We start from the raw sequence: 21,993 nt of genomic DNA, 5'->3' as shown, positions 1-21,993 counted from the left end.
TTGCATTGAAAAAAAGAACTTGACTCCATTTGACTTTTTTTTTTTTGTGGTGTGTTTTGTGCAGCATTCTCATGTCAATCACTCCAGCTTGTAGAATATTGCTATGAATCTGAGGTATGTGTCTGTTAATCTCTTTATGATGTATGAGCTTTCCTTTGTAATGCTTATTTGTGGGATGGTTGTATATAACACCATTTTTTATACCCGTATTACATAATCGTATACTTATTCCTTTTTTATTCTGAAAAGTTTGATGGATTGTGATCCTGTTTAATAAAGCCAAAGGAAATGCTGTTGTTTTAAATCATCCTGTTTGGTTAATGCTCACTACTCTATGCATATTGCATTAGAAGATTTTTTATGAGCTGATATTTTATGCATATATCCACTAATATAAAAGAAGCCATTCCATTTATTTATTTTTGTATCTAATCTTGGATAGTATTCATATAGGCTACATATGTATTTCATATTAGACTCTTATGTGGTTCCAATTCAGTCACTACCCTGTGTTACAAGATTTTGCAATGTTACAAGCAAATATTGCTGGGTCATTCCACAAAAGGTGTGTTTTGTGTAAACAATGACTAAAGGGAAAAAAAGTGCTATTGTAATTTATTTTATTAACAATTAATTGACAATTAAGTGTCTTCTCTTTTATATGCATTGTTAGTTTGTTTTTGTCATGTAGGAGATGACGGTCAACCTGTTACCATGAACAGTAACCAACTGATATATGAAGAGTGTGGAAATATCAGCATAAAATGATCTTCCTTGTAGTAGGACGGCTGTGACTAAATCAACTGTCAACTTGGTTATGTAAATATATTAAAAAAAATTTTAGCTTAAGATCGTCTTTTTCTGATAGATTGGCAAAACTCTTTCTTTTAAAAAATGTAGGCTACTTCAAAAATAGCCTTTTCAAAATAGAAAGCACGCATTTCTTGGAATGAACCAGCCATTAAAATATACCTATCTGCAGTCCCGAAGGAGTGACTCTAATGAACCGATTCTTTTTAGTGACTCGAACCCAGACGACGCGACCAGCAGACCTATAGTTCGATTCCCGAGGGAGCGACTCTAAAGAGCCGGTTCTTTTCATTGCGAACAGCAGTTCTTTTCACTCCTGGAGGAGGGAGAACTCGTCTCTAAATCCAGCCACGAATCACGGAGAATGTGCGCGAAATGCTTCACTGCTGTTCTCTGTAACTCCACAGGGCAGATTCTGTATGATATTACTGCACGGACGGGTTTGGGAACGTCGGAGTGACATTGAAGAAGACGCTTTTCTGAAGACCCAAAACCAAACCGAACCTTCCTCTCGAGCTCATCTACAGTCATCATCCGTACATTCTGGACCTGTTACCACTGGACTGGTAGGCTACCACTGACCATTTCACCCTGTGTGGATACTTCTCCAGACCGCAGAGGATTCGCGCAGTTTCCAACGGACCATATTATGACTCATTTTACTTTGCTTGAATGAGTTGTCCATCAATTTCATTTGCTTTGATTTTCGACCATAATACATATTATATTGTTACATTTTTAATTGATCAAATAACAATTAAATAATGACTTTTTAATGCCCGTCCCTTCAAATTAAATATTTTAATGCGTTTTATGAGATGCGTAAAATGGAAACCACTGCGCGTAAATTCACGTCGGATTAACTGTCTCTTCGCATCCCGGCCACATACCCGTGAAAATCTATGGAAGTAGCCGAGTTTGCTTTGAACTTGCTTTAGGCTGGGTGCCGGGAGTGTTTTCTGCGGGACGTAGTGAGGATGCAGTCGGGGATGCGGGCGCTCTGTGCCGGCGGAGGCGCGTCTCTCTGCTGCCTGCTCATGCTGTGGATGATCTACACCCACATCCTGAAAGAAGGCAAGTGTTGAGCATCCCTATGTTTGACTTTCACTATGGTAACCAAATAACCTCATAATTTTCTATGCGTAGGTTCACCTCGGATTCTGTCCTTATAAAGTTGCTTAAAACACAAGTCAGATTTATCCGAGACAAGCTTCTGTGCCTTAACACCCATGGGGAAAAAACATCGTGTGTAGGACAGAAACAACTCCTCTGAGATACCCTGGAGAGCTTGTGACATTATTATGGAAATCTATAGCATAATATGGAGGGCGTGCTTCACAACCCAGAGGAAAATTGTATTGCTTAGGGGTTGCTCGTTCATTGCTAAGGGGATTTATTGAAGATCTCATTCACTGTATGTAACTTTGTCTCAGAGGTTTCTCCTAAAATTAATTTGAAGAAATCAAATTTGAGACATGCAGTAAGATTGTAGGTACAAAATAAATGTGGACCACAAATGTAAAGAATTTAATGAGGAATTTTGAAGATCTCTGACGGCAGACTTGAGAAATCGGAGTACAATTTGTGTCATTGTAGAGATTTCTCTTCGAGAAGCAGTTGAGACCTCATTTGTGCATTTCCTTTCCTTTGAATGGCTTTTAGGGCTGCATCGTGTATGTCAGAATATTTGTACCGTGAAGCTCATGGGTCATGAAGGTCTTGTCTTCTACTTCTAATGCTGCGAATGATTTGTTCAGGGACCACTGCTTTTGTGTGCATGCATTCGCATCAATGCCTACTGATATGCATCACACACGTTTTGTTGCTTGTGTGTGCATGTCTGTCCGGCGTTTCCCTGTGTGTTCTAGAGGTAATGAAGAGGACAGTCATGATTTGAGTCAGGGGTAAGAATGTGACTCATTTAATAAGCTAACTGGCCTAAAAAGGCACTGGGAGGCATGTCAAACATGGTACAGCGTTTGTGTGCTGATTTGGAAGTTTTGCAGATGGCTGTCAGTGAATGGTTTTTCTCAGGGGGGTTGAGTTAAGATAGGATATAATAAAAGATATTACACACATTAACACTTCATCTCACGGTGGCGTCTTAGCACGGTAATACTGCAGATTTATGGGCACCCCGGTGCACAAATCCTCACGCTTAACTGAGACATTCAGAGCACTAAACGTTAGTAGGCGGAAACTGGTGTCTTGTTTGAGGGATCAAACATCCCTTTTAGATCCTCTCAGTTAATGGCTGAGCTTTATTTGGGCTTCATGGCCTCAATCTAGGGAGGGGAATCTCCTTTGCTAAAATACATTGTGTTCTTCGGACCACCAAGGAGAAACTAGAAATACCAGAGTGCCTGAAATTTTTTTGCATCACGTCCAGCTACAGAGGCTGATAAATCAGTCATCAAATGTCACTGAATAAGTTTACGTTCGTGTTTTACAGGCAAGATGAGAGGATATTTCTGCCATGAAGACTTTGTAATGTTTTTGAGACAGACAGACATCGCTCAAATAGTTTGAAAAGCATCGCTTAAATAATTTGGTCTTGGAAGGATTTGATGTGAATGTTTTGGATTCAGGATTGATGTGCCCCATTCAATTTTATTGTGGACAAAAATATTTACAAAATATTATTTCGTGTTATGCCAAAGTTTATGCACTAGTATTTTAATTTTTTTCATATAACATGTTTCATTGAGTTTACCTATACGGAGCCCTGCTCATGACATGCAGACAAAAATATATATATATCATAGCCACAAATTAAGACTTCATTCTCTCGTTTATATAAATTGTGGCCATAAGTTAAGAGTTCGTTCCCATGACTTATTGATTTGTTCCCTCGTTTTAGTAAATCATGGCCACGTGTAACTAATTTGTTCCCTCAGTTTGATTTAACATATCAAGGGAATGAATTAATACAACATGGCCACGATTTACTAAAAAGAGAAAGGAATTAATTCAAGGCCACGAGCTATATAAATTTTTTCCCTCGCATGTCACGTGCGAGGCTCTGTAATACATTCATGCATTTGTCGTCCTTTTATGTGACTTACATTACATTGAAGAAATGTTTTACATATTTCTTTATATAAGTCGTACATGCTTAGAATGGCATAAGGGTGAGTAAGTATTGACAGAATTTTCATTTCTGGGTGAACTGTCCATTTAAGCGACATGATTTAGTTCAATAGCTGGATGAAATGACAACTTTTGATTGCTGTGATGCTATAGCGTGGTGGCCTTTCATTTCGATAATGATATCCGTGATCCTACTGAAGTTGTGTGTGAGATATTGATCGGCCTTTGTCTCTGTTTGGCTCCGAGTCATTTACAGATGAAAGCATGTGGCATCGAATGAGGCCTTGACCCTTCAAGCACCATAGGCATGTGATGAAAAACCCTCGTCGCTCTTGTCCTTTTAATGGCCTTTTAAAAGATCCAGCGTGCAGATGCACATTATTATACTACTTTAATCGTGGTAAGATGTAAGTGATACGGAGATGTGTGTGTCTTTGTGAGCCAGCAGCGTGTGTGTTACTGTCGTGATTTAATTATGCCGTCCTCCCAGGCCAGAGCTGTCATCCAGAATCACAACAGAGCTGCTGTGATGACATCACCGATAATGCACAGAGCGTTTTCATCACTGATGCCCGGCGTAAAGAGAGGGACAGTGACGAGATGAGAGATTTACAAGATTAAAATCAATTGTCAGGAGTCCAATTAAAAATTCTCCCTTCTTCCGTTCTGGAATTCCCCGGTAAGCTCAGCGCGAAAGATTAGTCGTTTGTTAAATATTATAGAAAGAAAGGTTTCATTGAGCACTTTCCACACAACTGAGCATTCAAACTAATGCCTGTGCAAATTTGATTCAGCTGCTTTTTTATATGAGATGCAAACAAGCTTCTCTGCACGTGCAGGCTTTTAGGACACAAGTTCATGTCACGACTAACGTCTCCCTTTATCAATCAAGTGCTCCAAATGCTGCCCTGCACATCAGAGATACTGCTCGGTTTGGTTAAAGGTGATGCGGGACATTTTTCTGACGTTAAAGCACTTTCTCATTTCTAGCTTAATATGCAGAGACAACTGTAAGCCGCTCTTAGGTTGATTTCAGGGAGTTCTAATAAACCTGGAGAGCCGTCCAGCATTCCCATTCATCTGAAAGGCCGTTGCTCTACTGGTGTATGCGGCCTGGACGCTGCTGCCTTTGCTTCAGTTCCAGAAAGATTTTCTGAGCCAATCACCTGAGCCATATATGCCTCTGATCGTTCTATGTTAGCCATCTTGCAACAGACAGGGAAAACATAAGTCTGTTTCATGCTGTTAAGAGCCCTGTGAGAAAAATAGGTCACTGGTGAAACATCTACAATAATAGTGAATGCCTACTTTTTAATGGGCGCCACAGGGCTATTAGATTTGAGAAATTTTGATTACATTTTTTTGTTTTTTAGGGCTTCATATACCAAAGTTTTTACATGCCACTAGACTTTTTAAGTTTAATTAAAAATGTCCCATCTATGTTAGTTTTATTTTTCATTAGCCATTCATTAGCCAAGTCATTTTTTGGCCAAATTGTGATATCTGCCTAACTTTACTGTCCTACCACTGCTGCAAAACTTGTCTTGTTTTCCAAAAACATTGAAATATGACGTTTTATTTCAGTTAATACCAATTTTTTTCATTTTCTTTTTTTAGCATACAACCTTTTTGTAAACCTTTACAGACCCTATGAAATCAAAATCTGAATTGTGGCTTTTAGGTTCCTTAACTTTTAGGGCATCTATGCTAATGTTCTCCAAAATGTTGATTTTTTTTTTTGTAGAGATATACATTTAAACGTTACAGTCTTTCTCTTCCAGGAAAACGGGCCACAAATCATTGATGAGTCATCCTGCACTAAACAGATTTTTGTCCCTCCCCAGTAATTATTGAATTATTGTTCATTGTAGTGACAGCTAAAACCCTATTGGCTAATTTTGCGATATGTCCCATCTCAACTTCGGTTACACTTTATTTCAATAGTCCATTTAAGACATTCTAGTAACTGTAAGTAACTTTACAAGTTGACAAACTCTCACTAATTTGCAACTAAGTCAACTAACTCTCATTCGAGTATTTGTAGACTATTAGTTTAGGGTTAGGTTTAGCAGAATAAGTTGACATTGCTTGAAAAGTTACTTCTAGTCAGTAGAATGTATGTTAGGGAGCATCAAAATAACGATATTAAGCAGACAGTCTACTGATACTCTAATGACTGCTAGTTGACATGTATTTGCAAAGTTATTTATAGTTAGTAGAATGTCTAAAGTGGACTATTGAAATAAAGTGTTCCCTAAACTTCTTGTTTCAATAAAAGATGTCAACACAGGACAGAAAACCTAGCTAGCTCATGAGGTATTTTCTGGACGTGCACTCAAAGAGGGCAATTCATCTGTTGATTCTTGGCAGGTGAAATTTCATAACCACCTTTGAAAACCACCAGCAATGATTTAAAATGGCATGATTTGTAGTAGATGTTGTTCCCTGACTGTTATCCAAAAATCCCTTTACAGATGAGAATAAATCATATTAGTAAACTTGTCTACGGCCGAGAGACAGATGGAGGGTGTTTGGCTTAGGAAATGGATTTACAGTACAAGAGAGTGATGTAATAAAAGGGCTACTGTGTGCTTTTTAAGACAGGCCCATTACCTGCAACACGTGCTTTGATCTGTCAGGCCCTTTTGGGGGTTCGGTAACAAAGAAATGTGTGGGTCTCTCCGAGTGGCTGTGAATTCTGCCCTGACAGCTCCCCCACAAAGCGCCACCATTCGTCATGGCACAGACAGGAAATCAAAGTGCGCTTGGCTGTGGGTGTGCACTCTGGGCCAGAGAACAGACAGATGGATGAGCTGTCACCAACATCAGCGCTGCCAGTTTTATTTAACAATACATTTGGAAATGTCAGTGTTCCCTCTGCGGACTTTTCGCCATGCCACCGCCGACACCTTTCGGCTTCCAACGTTAAGCTTGGGTATCAGTGGGTGGAAAGGGAGGTTTCTAATTATAATGCGGCAAAAGTTCTCAGCACATCCTGCATGAAAGCAAGAATCCAATAGTCTTGTATTTGTTTTTCTAGAGTTCTCAACAGTGTCTCAGAAGAGATTTTTAATATGAACTCAAACATCACATCAAATCCTTCCAAGACCAAATTTATTGAACAAAGCTTTTCTCCATCCATCCATCCATCCATCCATCCATTGTGTATCATCTAATTGTTTTATCATCCATCTATCTTATTGATTATTCTGTCCTTGTATCTATCTGTCTGTCTGTCTGGTCTATTTAATGGTGCACAACCCTGTAGGAGAAACGTCTGTAGGAGAGACAATTGATACCTAATAAAAGATAACTGAGCTGTGAACGAGCAACCTCTGAGCAATAAATGTGTCCTCTGGGATTACTTGGCTGAACCATAAGGTTTGTATTTCTGGTTATTTTTGCACTCTCTCTAAATGCCATTGTTATAGTGCTGTGTAGGTGGGCAGGACAGATATGTCATTTCCAGCAGGACAATTTGCAAAATGCGATTTCTTCCTCAACAAAGGGCACCAGCCCCCAGCATGCCTGATGTTAATGATGGTCCGTGTCATAAATTTAGTGGCGAGAAACAACTCGTGCCTCTGTTGGTAATGAACGGATGTTTATGGAAAACTCAAAAGCTTTTGTGAAGCAAAATCAATTGTGCACATTGTGGCACCCATTTTTTATAATTTTTTCGCTGCTGGGTATATATATGAGTTTAATTTATGTCAAATGCCACCCTGCTCTAGTTTGCTGTTCTCTCTCTCTCTCTCTTAGCAGAGAGGAATTCTGGAGTGTCTAATATACGAAGATGAATGATATGATGTACTGCAGTATTTAACTTGACTGCTGTGAAATGCCGTCTGAGTTTACTATTGTCAAATGTTGTGTGAAGTGTGTGACCTTTGTTCCCTGGCTTGCTGCTAACTTGTTCAATTTTTGTTGTAGCCATCCTCATTCCACTTGAGGCTGACAGTAAATGACATAGATGTTTAAACAGGGTTAGTATGGGTTAATTAGCTCTTCCGTTCACAATGGAGGAGGTTATGGCCGTCTCTATTGCTGAACACAACTGTTAACAGCAAAGACAAACTCTACAGACAGGCAGTTTTGAAATTGCGGCTCAAGCTGCACTCCTTTCCACTCGTACAGTAACAGAGGATTAACTTGGCTGTCTGTGGACTGAAGAGAGGAATCTCACGATACCTGTCAAGAACATCATATTCCACCACAAAGAAAGAGAATAGTACATTATACTTGCATTCACTGTTTCTTTCATGTCATTTGTGGCACACCAAAGAGGATGTTTAAGGAGGATTGTCCTTGTGATGAAAGTGGATTGGGATCATGATCTAAAAAGGATGGAAGCAAGCACCATAAAACATTAAGTCTGTGTCTTCTGAGACAGAAAAAAAACAATACAATAGCTTTGTGTGAGGAGTGGACTGAAATGCAAGTTATTTTCTGAATATCTTGCTTGTCGTGAAAAAATACAAACGGCTAACTAACATCCCTTTTTGTGTACGACGGGAGAAAATTATATGGATTTCAAAATCCAATTTATTTAATTTCATTACACATTAGGGCAGACATTTTGCCCTAAACTCTTTGCTTCTAACTACTCATAAATCTATTTGCATTACTGCAGTGATAAAACAAAATTATATATTATTTAAATTGGAATGTTTTTATACTTTATTGCACTGCCTCTATGCTGATTTTAATATAAAATATTGTGTTATAGTATTTTGATACTAAAGCACATGTGAAACTTGCGGTTACAGTATTGAGAACACAAAAAGAATTACGAAAAACTTCAAAGTGAAATGTTCACACATTAGAGTATTGATAATCTGATTATTATTATTATCATTATTTTTAGCGCAATTTTCCACCGGACAAAATTGCGATTGTTAACTCATGATTTCTGTTCTGTCTGTGCGCACCAATCTTGCACTTCTATCTACTCCTCAACCAGACCACCTAGAGACTTCGGGTTTTCGGCATTATGTTAAGGAAGGTCTAATCTCGGGAACGCACAAAAAAAATCCAGGAAAAGATTTTGGATTTCCTGGAAATTCCAGAAAAAAATCCGTTTTTTGCAAATTTCTCGGCAACCATAATAGCTATCGAGTTGAAACAAATTGCAATCGATAGCTTCTAAAATTTACAATAATATTAGAAAAAAAGAATTGATCAAAAATCTTTCCTTTATGCTTCAAAAATTAATTAAAACTTTATATGAAGGGAAATAAGAAAAATATTGCCTTTTCACCTATAAAACTATTGTTCCACAGAAATACGTAAGGAAGGTATTCACAAGAGTCACGAGCACAATTAATTCCACTGAATTACGGCAAGAAATCAATGAAGGTATCGATCAAGATTTGGAGAAGGAGCAAGAATATATGAGAAAACGACAAGAGGTTGTTGCAAAATAAATGGAAGAACGTTCAGCAAAGCGACAAAAGATGGCGACATCCACACCGACGGCTTCCTCATCAGGCGTATCTGATTTCTACGATGACTCGTGGCTTTCAGAGGATGTTTTGGCAAATATCTCGAAAGCAGAAGAAGAGTTTACAAAGTCACAAGCCAATAGTCAAGCAGAAAAGAAGGAAGAATCTGAAGAGGACAAAGCAGAAAAGGAAGCTGATACAGAGAAAATCGAGGATATTGAGTGAACACAAGATGTAAAAAATAATGAGCTAATAAAAAAATGATGTTCAACTAGTCAAGTGATTGTGCCTTTTTTATTATCCATTGCTGATTTGATTTTAGAAAGTTCATTTGAATTTCAAGAGAAAGTTATATTCTCGAGCAACTTATTTTCTCTTTCATTTACTATCTCTTAGTGTTGTGATCCCATGACGTGAGAAAATTGCGCTAAAACACTCACTGAGTTTTTATTACTTGTTTACCATCCATTCATCTATTCTCTAAACCGCGCTTGTCCTATGTAGTGTTGCAGGATTGTTGTTGTTATTTTGCATAACAGTAATGACAATTGATAAATAAATGTGCATAATTATCATTAAAATGTTGCAATGCAAAACAATCGTAATGAATTTTTCATTATACAAAATATATTTGGTTTGAAATATAACCTGAACATGTTCTTGACAAGATTCATGGCATTCGTTCACTCCCATCGTGTGTTAAACTTTTAACACTCCCACTGATTCAAGTGATCGAAACCCAGGGAGAGTTTGCAGTGAAATGTTTTGTCTAACCCTTATCTTTTGCTGCAAACTCTAGAAAGAAACGAATGTCTTCTTCCTGTCAGCTGTCCTGTGGTGTTGTGTTTGGAGAGGAGGTGGTGTTTTGAACCGCACTAGCTTTGAGCTTCATGTTCCCTTGCAGTTGTACCTACATCTTCAGGCTGAGAGTGACACCGCAGACCTGAATCTACTTCCTCTGGGAGAGTATAGAGAAGTATAGAGCTGAGTTTGGTGTCCCCGGTCTCTGCTCTGTGCTGCTCTGTGCCCAGGTGCATGTAGATCCTTATCGTTTGATTCGCTCTGTCGTGTCTGGACTAAACAGGCAGAAAAATATCCTGTCGTATCAATTAACTTAACAACCTGTGATGGAATGGCTGTCAAGCTTTTGGCACATCAAACCCTCTGACTCTTTTGCTTTCTCTCTTTCTTTCCATCCTGTTTTCTGTGGCTTATCTCCATCCATACCCATTCATCCTCTGGCTGATAAACATGGACAGAACGCTGGTTTTTACATGCCATGGATGTTCCTGGCCAGCTGTTTTCGTGGATGTGTGTGTCGTTTTGTGGGTGTTTCTTTAATTACGGGCACATCTATGTCCCAGGGGTTGGTTTTTATTAAAATTAATTAAAAAAATTAAATTAACTTTTTTTTTTCTTCTGTTTGTTATATGAAGGTCACTCTCTCTTGGAAAATGTTTAAAATGTCTTCATTTTCCAAAATGCTTATTATACGCTGATTGAGTGTAATTTCTACCTTTATATTTAAATGATAAAATAGTTTCAAATTATTATTGATATAATTATTCATAAATGAAACAGGACAGTCAAAAGACAGAGTCGAATAAACACTAACAGGTTTATATTTATTAAGAAAAATATTTTTGTCCATTTTTACACAGATTAAAACTATTAATTAAAACTCAATTTAGTCAATTTTTAGAGCATAATTGAAATAAAATATGAAACGTGATATGTGAACAAAATCAAGGTAAAAAAAAAAAAAACTTTTATCAAATATTTTTATTGCACTTAATTTCCAATCAAGCTCTAATATCGTCAAGTTCATGTTTATGGCTTTCAGAAATGACAAATACCAGAATCCGTATGTAATGCATGTATATTTGCTGTTGGCAGACAAATCAAATTAACTAGTCCAAGTGTGTAAAGTATGAATTTATTTTCTAACAGAAGAAACTCCTCGGTATGAAATGAAACAAAATGAAATGGGGCAAACAGTGAAGCATCAGAGAACTGAAGGAGGGGTTAATTCTCTTATCTAAATTCTGAGCTGTGGAGGATTAATGTGGGCCGTTATGGAAAGAGGTTGTGGCTCTATTTTGGAGGAGGCTGATCAGAGAGAGAGAGAGAGCGAGCGAGACAGAGAGGTGACCTTCAGCATTCTCCATAGTCTTTACAATAATGATGTCTGCTGGGATTTCTCATCTCCACTCAACAAGATGCCCCCATCGCCTTCAAGGTTAAAACAATTTCAATAGACTTTGCATCTGACACGTTCGGCCTGAAATTGCATGTAAGTTTTGCTCTCGGCGTGTAATGTTTCGTATTGTGTTGATGCAAGAGAAAACTTTTTGGTACATAAGCGAGAATGGGCTTAAAATGAGTTCCCAATGCAGTGTTTTTTTTAGTCACTTATTAGGTAATCACATGTCCTTTGGAAAATGTACAAATCTAGTTATATTAACAGCTCCCAGTGTTTTAAAAAAATATCAAGGGTTTTCACTGTAGGAATGGGGTTGACTGTCTCTCTATTGCACACTGTGTTCAATTCCTCTGGATTCTTCCATGAAAGGCAGGTGTCTACTCATGCTTGGCTGACCTTAACCTTGTTTTGAAATAGTAATTGTTCAGGCCGCTGGACTGTGAAACCAATTGGTCGTCCTGTAGGGAGTACAAGTTTTGCGTTCAGCATGTCTGTCTTAATCTGCTCAGTCTGTACCGACTGTTGACCAAGCAGTATAGCGGCCATCAGCTCTACACTGCTGTCTTCGCATTTCAGCGGGTCAAGTGCAAATGCCACGGGAGGGTGGGTTTGCTGTTTTTGTGCATGTTGGAGTGGGGAGGGTGTAAAATATGATGAAAAGCAATAAGCCGTTCAGCCCTGCAATCAGCAGCCGCTTAAAGCTAAAATCAAGGCTTACGCGTTGACGATCAGAGGATATGGTGCATGAATGGAGTTTTCTGATTTCTTTTCGGGTTGTCTTTCGTCAAGCCTTGATTAAAGTTGTCCCGATGCAGTGTCGCTGCATTTTGGAGACAATAGTTAGCCATTTTGCTTGGTTTTTTTTTCTTTTCTTTTGGACGATGAGATCTGATTGGCTCTCCGTTCGTTCTGATCGGAGTGAATTATTGCGCCCTTGAAATGAGCTTCCAGTGAAAAGGAATCTTAAAGCTGGAGTCAGTGGTGATTCATCACTGTTCCCGAGTTCTATTACACATATAAAAATCCCCTTTCATCACATCTCTGTTGGCTCTTCAGCAGTATCACATAAGATTAATTAATATTGTAAATCTGCTTTATTACCATTTTTAACAGCCGGATTCATAGAGTTGTACCCGGCCACTTTTCCTTTTTGATCAAACACAAAGAAAGAGCAAAGACAGGAAGTTAATGACCGAGGAAGACGTTTCTTTCTGACGTGAATTATGACTATGATTATGTATGAGACAGGCTCATGCCTACCCAGACTTTTTGAACTTTTCGTTCTTTTTCTGCAAAGCTTGCTGGTCATTGTGGTACCTTGAATAGAAGTTGTAAGCTTTGCCAGCACACTAAAAGTGTCAAAAATACTCAGCCAAGCATTTACGCTTGTCAGAGAAAGTGTCGAGGGGAAGTGGTCTCTGAGGACATGAGAGAGAGAGAGATTTTGCTTTTATAAAAAGGCTTGAACAACAATGAACACCTTAAGAGAAGTAAAAAGCTACCATTTATAAAGAGTGACATTTTAAAATGGTCTCTTCTTGTAAAGACATGATGAGAAACCAAAATGAGAAAATGAGTTTTACCTCTCTCTGATGCTATGCTACCTTGCCTGTTCTGGTTTATTTCAGATGTCTAGTAAATTGGTTGTCTTGATATTTTTGGAGAGATCTAGTATTTGTGTAATGCCTGCTACAGACTGTGCAAGATCATTACAAATCACACTGTACGACATGGATCTAATAAACTTGGGTACGACATGTATGTAGACTGTACGATGATGTGCTAGTGGTAAACGAACAGAGCATGATGAATTGCACTTTGGCAATTGTGGTTTTTATGTGCGCTGAAAAAAAGAGGAGGAAGTGAGGGCATGGTCATGGCTAGGGAAAAGAGGCCAACTTGACATGGCAATTTTGTAAATGGAGCTTGAGGTAAGTAGCTTTAAATTTTAGCGTCATGTCGCGTTGATCAATATACCATTTCATTTTGCGTTTTCATTGGCTAGTCAGTAGACGTAGGTCGTAGCAGTGTGTTGGCTGATGATAATATTAGTCAAAATTAAAGTTGTTTCTCAGTGTTAAACTGGGTGAATCCTCTGAGACCGAATCACTGAGTTGAACTAAAGAACCAAATCAGTCTGATTCATGTTGTCCCTGTTGTATCCCTGTTGTCAATAATATTGTCCCTTAAAACCCATCTTTGATCACCAAAATGACATTTAAATGTTTTTTCCTGTGGAAAAAAATGTCTTCAAGCCTTAAAATAGCTTGAATGTAACTACACCCTTTCGTTTAGTATACACGGCTGCATGAATATGCTATTAGACCCGCCTCCACTCACACAGCTCACAGATTCACTCGGCCAACTTACTGAGGTAAACGCTGCACAATGGTATCGCTCTTAACAACGTCGGACACATAACGGTAATTAATATGATTAGCCTTTTGCTTGACTATGTTATTAAACAGCTAATAATGTGTTGCTAATGTTACACAAACTATGTTCCCGTTCAGCATTTCAGAGTCAGACAGCTGCCTTCTAAAAATCATCAGAAACGCTTTGAACAACTCAGAACGTCAGTGGAGAAAGGCATATATACTGTAGTTCATCATAACATCGTAATATACATCATACATCCACTATATTGCTAAATCTACCCGATTTTTCAATCAACAAAAAAATATACAGGATACCCTGGCATCTCTTGAGACTCCCCTGCTAGTTCGATGTTAATGAAATGGATGTGAATGAATGAATGCTAAAGCCCGCTGGCACGTTGACATGATTGGTTACGAGGTAGTTTGTGATGTCAGAAACACCAGCGATTTCAAATCGTGATTTTGAGACTGTCTTTGATTCACTGCAGTGCAGTTTTAAGGAGAAAATACTCAGCAATGGTGTTGACTTATGAATTTGCACATGGTTTGTCTAAAAGCACATTAAAAACACCCCATAGACATATAAACAATATTAAAAACTTGATTTTCACCACAGGGGGACTTTAAAATATCTCAAAGACTCAAAATAATGATTGATTCACAAAATGTCTCATACAGAACTATTGTATGAGTATGACTAAAGAAGATTTGGATAGTTGAGTCAAATGAACCACTTTTATAGTACACAAGTCAGATAAACCACTTTTATGGTTCTCGTTCACTTTCATTAAATTGATTTACAAATACCTTTGTGTTCCGCAGATTAAAGAAAGTTACACAGGTTTTGCACAGGAAAACAATGACTGTGTTCTTTTTTGGGGTGTACTGTTCCTTTAAATGTTTTGTTCTATTTCACTGAAAGTTGTCCATGTTTATTTCCCTCCTTGACTCCCAGACTGGTACATAACAGTGCACTCAAAGATAGGGTCATTTTAAGGGATATTAAACCTTTATGTTGAAGTTTTAACAAGTTATAACAAGATTTAACCATTGATATCACTTTCAAAGCCATGCTTTCTGAAATGAATGTGTGTGTGTGTCTTCCACAGGTCAGTTGGCAGTAGGCACATGTGAGATAGTGATGTTGAATAGAGACAGCAGTCAACCCAAGCGCACCATCGCCAGGCAGACAGCCCGCTGTGCCTGCCGGAGAGGACAGATCGCTGGCACCACACGGGCCCGACCAGCATGCGTGGACGGTGAGATGCAGCCCACACACACACACATGCATATATCCGCTCACTGCATGCAAAAAGCCACGTCATGTCGTTCAACTTCACTGTTTAATTTGCATTGCATTGTTTTGTTTTTTTGTCTCGTGTCAAAATCTTGTATCACACAATATAACACAATAGTCAGACTTGCTACATGTAAAGAAATGTTCCTCTCTGCAGTGTGTGCTGTGTCAAAGTCGAGGACGGCTGAGGATCGGTGAAAAGTGAAAGAAAAAAATGTAATCTTTGGATTGTGATTGTCACTGTGGTTTAGGAGGAATATTTGAGCTTGTCTGTTCTGCCGAGCGCCGGATATGGCGGAGGATCTCATGGGGTTGGAAGCTTTCAGCTTTTCTTAGGTTGTAAACCTGAATATGATGGTAGTCGTTGTTTTTGTAGCAAATAAACCCAACTCTCCTGACAGCTGGGGTCGTGTAGCTAGTTTCTTCTGTGCAATGGTGTTTTTGGTAATGCTACAGCTTGAGCTCTTCAACGACACATTAGTAGCACTTTGTGATGGCAAGACCAGAGTAATTAACCAAGAGAGTACCATAATTACAGCTGTGGGAAATTGATTTTTATTGGCTTTCTCTGCTGCCTTCATGCTCCATTAGTAGTGGATCCATTAAAGAAGGACCTGTTGCGTACACACACACACACACACACACACACACACACACACAAGCTGTACAATTACAGACAACCCTATGACAGCTGTACAGAGACAATTAAAGTTTTAAAGAATATAGAAATTACTATAAAAGTCCATCCATTAGCATCTAGTCAATCTACCTTCTACTTCTTATCTGCTCATCATATCTCCTGCATTATAGAGTTCAAGGACTATGAAAAATGGAAATTGATTTTTAAGTGAAAATGTATGAAACCATAAGTCAATGTGATTTCAGCTTAAAGCATTATAAATGTCTTTACTGTCACTTTTGATCAATATAGTGCATCCTTGTTGAATAAAAATGGTATTTTATTGTATTAACTTACTGAACCCAAACTTTTGAATACTAGTCTCTCTCTCTCTCTCTCTCTCTCTCTCTCTCTCTCTCTCTCTCTCTCTCTCTCTCTCTCTCATCCATCCATCGACAGACAGATATTTTTAGTGGTGGTGCTTTAATTAGGGACTGCTTTGTTGTTGTTTTCTGTGCTTCAAGTTAAAATGACCAGCTTTTAAAAATGCTTCAGCCCTTCTGGTTAAGATTAGTCAACAAACTAGTCGACATGCCCTTCAGGCAACCCACCTATATTTATAGTTTTGCACTCTTTATTAAATGATTTTCTAAAATAGAGAAAATGAATGGAAATATATTTCCTGAACCCACAGTGCTGAGAGAGTGTGTGCTCACTCTTGTGCTCTATCCGGTTAGATGTCAGTCTGCAGGTGAGGCTGTGTCTGGCAGATGAGTCCGAGGGGCAGATGGTCAAGGGTCGAGGGAGCGAGGGAGGGCATGCGCGAGTCGGGTCCCTGGAGACGTCTGAATCAGTGTAGGCGTGCTGGAGCCGGCTCAGGTGTTGCATGCACACAGAGAGACAAATTGAGTCATGATGCAGAACAGAGGTACCATGGGAAACGGTGTGTGTGTGTGTGGGTGTGATTCATCTTTTTTTTTAAAGCTGGACTCCGCTTAAACGCACTGGTCAGTGGGTGGTATCTTTTTTAACATGCTGGGAGGAACAGGAAATTGTGGGCTGCTGCGTGTTTATATTGATTCTTGTTCTTCTGCTTTTCTGGGGAGGTTTTGCATATTCCTGCCCCATATACAGTGACCCTGAAAGAGAAAGTATTCTTGTTCTATCTATTTGCAAGCAGTTAATGATGAGTGAGTTTGGAGCGGAGGCACACGGCTCCCCAGGAGGCCATGTGTTCACTGGTTGCCTCTACAGCGGAGAGCTCAGCTCAGGAGCCTCATCAGGCTTCACATGAAACAAATAGGGTACGAAAATATCTGCTAAACTCCATGTGCGCTGTAATCTGCCGGTCTGTGCTCCCTGTGTGGCCTAGTTAGAGCACTTCACTGTACCCAATGAGACGTGTGTATTTGCATCTCACATGCATTAATGATAATTAAGGCTATATTCTTATTTTACATTAAAGGCTTGTTTTTAGATCAAGGCTTTAAAGGCAGCGATAGATCAGCACCTTTACGGTTTTGTTTATACTAGGAGTTTCCATTTTAGGACGATATGAAAAGGGAAACAGATTTTTCTGGAAATTACTGAGGAAAACTGGTTTTGAATATTAGAGAAATCTGTTCTAGTTCTAGGCCAGCAAATAAAGTGCATATATGAGCACTTGTTAAAAGTCAGTACTAGTATGAGTACCAGTTCAAGTCAGTAGTCATTACTAGTTATACTAGTATGTGTACCAATTCAAAGGCACTTTTAGTGCTAGTGTGGGTACTAATTCATCAAATCAGTACTAATGCTAGAATAAGTGCTAAATAAAAGTCAGGATTGGTACTAGAATGTGTGAGAGTTCAAAGACAGTTTTGTTTCTATTACGTGTACTAGTTTAGTCAGTATTAGAGCTAGCAGGCATACTTATTCAAGGTTATAGCAGGATTGAGTAGAAGTGATGCACCAAGATGTTTTTTTTTTACCAAAACCGAAAGATTTATATTTTCATTTAGCCTGGTAAGGTAATACCAAACTCTGCTACTTCGCTTTGCTTCGTAGACAGAGTCTGGCAGGACATAATTGAAAAGCGCTTTCTTTCTCGCGGGGGAGCGCTTGTCTGAAGTTTAAAATCATTGGTTACCGTAAGCCAATCACATAATGTTTGGTTATGACGTGTGTTATGCACAGGTTCAACCGCATCGAACTTCCACTGTAAACACATGTATGATGCGAAAACAAAACCATCGAGCGAAAAACCGGAGTGAACATGGCTGTGAACGACTTTTGCAGATTATGTGAAGTAAATCTACGCATATACAATCAGCGTCTGCCCGCCCTCTGTTCGTTGATTGGCCGGCTGTTTTGAGGCCGGAGGAAAACGGGAAGAAAGGTCGCTATCTCAGACTGAGTACAGAAGCGAACTGAAATTGAGCGGAAGTATGAAGTCTGACGTAGTCAGGCTAATTTTCATTAGCCAAAAAATAAAAATTAAGTTTAGTTAGTAACCAAATAATTAATCAAATTTATTTACTAATCAGTTCTCAAATAAAAAAAAATTAGTTGTATATAAACATTTAAACTGCATATAAGGTGGTTTTATATCAACCTTTTATTGACATAATTGTGTTGAAATTTAAACATTTAAATGGTGGCTGTAATAACTTGTTTTCATGACAGATTTGTTTATTAAATAATGAAGACAGCAGGTTTAGTAAAAAGTCAGTACTAGTACAAAGTGCTGATTATAATTCAGTATTAGGGCTAGTAGATGTACTAATTCACAGTCAGTTCTAGTGCTAGTTTGGGTACTAGTTCAAAGTCAACATTGGGGATATGTGATGGTTCAAAACAAATTTTGTAGACATACTAATTCAGGTCATTTCTAGTGCTAGTACGAGTACTAGTTCGAAGTCAGGACTAGCATGTGAATGAGGATTAGTGCAGAGCCAGATCTAGTGCTATTCTGTAAGTCCAGTACTGAGTACTAGTTCAAAGGCTTACTATTAGTACTAGGAGTATTAATTTAAAATGTTCTAGATCATAGATAGTACTTAACTTGCTATGAAAAATAGTGCTAGTATGAGTACTAGTTGAAGCTAGAATGAGTACAGAATTAAAATCTGTTCTAGATAAAAGATAGTATTATTTTTACAATGAACAATACAATGTGCTAGTTCAAAGACAGTACTAGTGCTAGTATGAGTTCTAGTTCAGATCAGTAATGGTACAGTATGTTTACCTAGAATGAGCTCAAGTTCCTTATCAGCATTATTACTACACTCACTCTAAAACATGCTGGGTTGTTTCAACCCATGTTTGGGTCAAATACGGACAAAACCAACCGTTGGGTTTCAAAATGTAATTAAAAAATGTAAACCAATTGTTGGGTTTGTCCATATTTGACCCAAACATGGGTCGAAACAACCCAACATTTTTTAGTGTGCTGTTTTTAAGTTTTATTTAAATTCCAAGTCTGTTCTGAAAATATTATAGTAGTAGTTCAAAGTTTTGCTTGTCACATGTTTCACATGTTGGACCAAGATCATGCCCAAAGAGAGCATGCCTATAATGCTCAGGTGCTCTGTGTGCTTTCAGCAGATATTTCTCACAGATGTTAAAACTAGTCCACACACCCCCCAGTACTTCTTTCAACTAGATTCCAACTGGAGTGTGTAATCACAAGCGTTACCTCAATATAGCCATTCCTCAGCATGAGGCATCACGGCTCAGACACCCTGACCGACTGTGCGCTAAATACCTCGCTCAAGCATTCCAGCTTCATTTAAGCCCATTGATTTTCTTTAGCGCTCTTTGTTTTTTTTCTTCATGGCCCAGTTGTATTTGTGCTTTTGAATACTGTCCCTCGGAGGGAGGCTTGTTTATGTGATGTGGGATGGATTTGATTGTTTTCGGCCCCCCGGGGACAGGAGGACTTGGATGAGATCTGTAGAGCTGGCTCGGCCATCCACAGCTTTTGCTCCGGATCGGTTTTAAGGCATAATCCTTCATTTCAGCGGCACCACTTTACTTTGATAACGTTTTCACAAACTGCCATGAAAGACCTGCTGTGTTTTAGATCGAGAAAATGGTTGTAAACATATCTTAAGCGTCTGGTGAAAGGAAATTTTCTAAAAAGACGAGCCTTTGTGCGCAGAAAATTGCATGGACAGAGTAATCAAGGAACGGCGGTCTCACGGGGATGGTATATTAATGAAATTGAGGATTTTGTAGAATTTAAGGATAATCTAAATCCTGGAAATGTATTCTGTGCACATCCATGTTCAATTTCGTTTAAGTATCAACTTTGTTGAATTTCTCATAACATTTCTTCAGGGAAATAAAAATTAAAACCAAAAATGATTCAGTTGTTGACTCATAGTAAGATTATAAGAAATGAATTTGTATATCTTAACTCATTTAGCTTTGGAACAATATGTTGAGAAATGTTTGAGTTTATATTGACCTTGGTATCCTTTAGTTTGAGATCTTTTCTGATTCCCTAGATAAACAAGAGGAGATAACTATGGTAGTTCTTTCAGAAGAAACATCTGTGAATCAGGAATAATTGCTATCTTGGCGAAACAACTGAGATATTACAGGGATGTCATTTGTCATTGTTCTTTCCTGGTATGCAGGAGAGACGCAACCACCTTCTGATTGTCTGACGCTCTAAATCATCTTTGACCTGTTTTGTTCCCCTCACCTTCTGAACACTGGTTGATCTGCGTCTGAAGCACAGGAACAGCAGGAGTTTATGGAATTTCACATGGATCTACAGAGCAAACAAGAGAACTGAAAGCGATAGCCTCAGTGCATACACATGTCTGATGTAGCTCTCTTTGAGTTGTCTGATGGTTTCGGTTCTACAACGTGAAGATAATGAAGTGTGCAGTGAATCAAGGCCTGCAGGCTGCTTACTGAAACATGCATGACTTTGCCATAATCTCAAATCCACTTTCATACACAAATCCATATTTTATGTTGAATATAAAGGTTGGGTGTTTTTTTTGTGATGCCTGTTGGATCTCAAAGGGTTGTAGTAACAAAAATCTTTTCTAAAAATCCATTATAAGACAAAGATGTGTTATGACAGACGTTACAGGCCTACATGGTGTCATTTTCCTAATTTAATCATCTCAATCGTCAAGAATATAGAAATACCACATTGTTTTCAGTTTTGGATATATATATTGTTTTCAACATTTAAGCAATATTTCAAATTTGAGCTGTTTTAAAGAACCTTTAGCTTTTCTGCATGTTATGCAGCTTTAAATGGTTGTGTAAATTATCAAATATGTCCTACATTTTCTAATAGTTTACATAGCCCCACATATGTACTATTCTTTATGATGTTTTGAAATACAACCTTGGTTCATATTGATTTATTGGTAGCACTTTATTTTACAGTCATGTTCCCCGTGTACATTCTATGTATTTATTATAGCAATTACAATAACTGGTTTATAACTTGGTACTAACCCTGAACCTACACCTAAACCTAACACTAACCCCTGTAGTTACCTTATATTACCAGTGCTTTCTTGGGTAAGTACCCTGTAAGTACACTGTAAATGCACGTACTATAAAATAAAGTGTAACCGATTTATTTTCATAGAAATTGTGTTACTCTGTTATACATAGCCCCTAAATGGACATGGTGATGGAAAAAAGAAACATTTTGCGTTCGCATTCAAAACGTTTCTTGGGGTACACAACATTTTTGCGAGGTAATGAAGTTTCTCTGGGAATGCGAACCATTGCGAGCAAAATTTTTTGGTGGGAACACAAAGAATTTGCGAGAAAACACAAAACCATCTAACTAAATTTTTTCCCTCTCATTATATATTTTTCCAATCACCTTGTCCCTTTAGGGGCTCCGTACCATCAATACTGAATTTAACATTTATTTTATTTTATATTAAAGTCTAATTTGACCCAAGAATCAGGGATAGTTCACCCAAAAATGAAATTCTGTCATCATTTACTCACCCTCAAGTTGTTCCAAACCTGTATAAATGTCTTTGTTCTGCTGAACACAAAGGAAGATATTTTGATAAATGTTTGTAACCAAACAGTTAATGGGCCCCATTGACTTCCATGGTATTTTCTTCCATGGTATTTTCTTCCATAAAATAGAAGTCAATGGGGCCCATCAACTGTTTGGT

The 21,993-nt window shown here is 38.3% G+C and overlaps 1 protein-coding gene across 2 annotated transcripts in view; it reads left to right on the top strand.

Annotated features, from left to right (window-relative positions):
* Window positions 1-1,069: 1,069 nt before the first annotated feature.
* Window positions 1,070-21,993, top strand: part of tafa5l (TAFA chemokine like family member 5, like) — a 42,938-nt gene continuing 22,014 nt past the window's right edge. Inside the window, exons 1-3 of one of the 2 annotated variants that reach the window (XM_084388581.1) lie at window positions 1,070-1,376; window positions 1,749-1,884; window positions 15,035-15,184. In XM_084388581.1, the coding sequence (XP_084244707.1) occupies window positions 1,230-1,376; window positions 1,749-1,884; window positions 15,035-15,184 (433 nt within the window). In that variant the 5' untranslated portion in view covers window positions 1,070-1,229. The remainder of the gene's footprint in view (window positions 1,377-1,748; window positions 1,885-15,034; window positions 15,185-21,993) is intronic. The other variant, XM_084388580.1, reaches the window with a different exon arrangement.

Source organism: Rutilus rutilus (assembly GCF_951802725.1).
Source record: "Rutilus rutilus genome assembly, chromosome: 19".
Lineage (NCBI taxonomy): Eukaryota > Metazoa > Chordata > Actinopteri > Cypriniformes > Leuciscidae > Rutilus > Rutilus rutilus.
The sequence above is the reverse complement of the archived record's forward strand: the minus strand, read 5'-3'. Positions and strand labels throughout refer to the sequence as shown.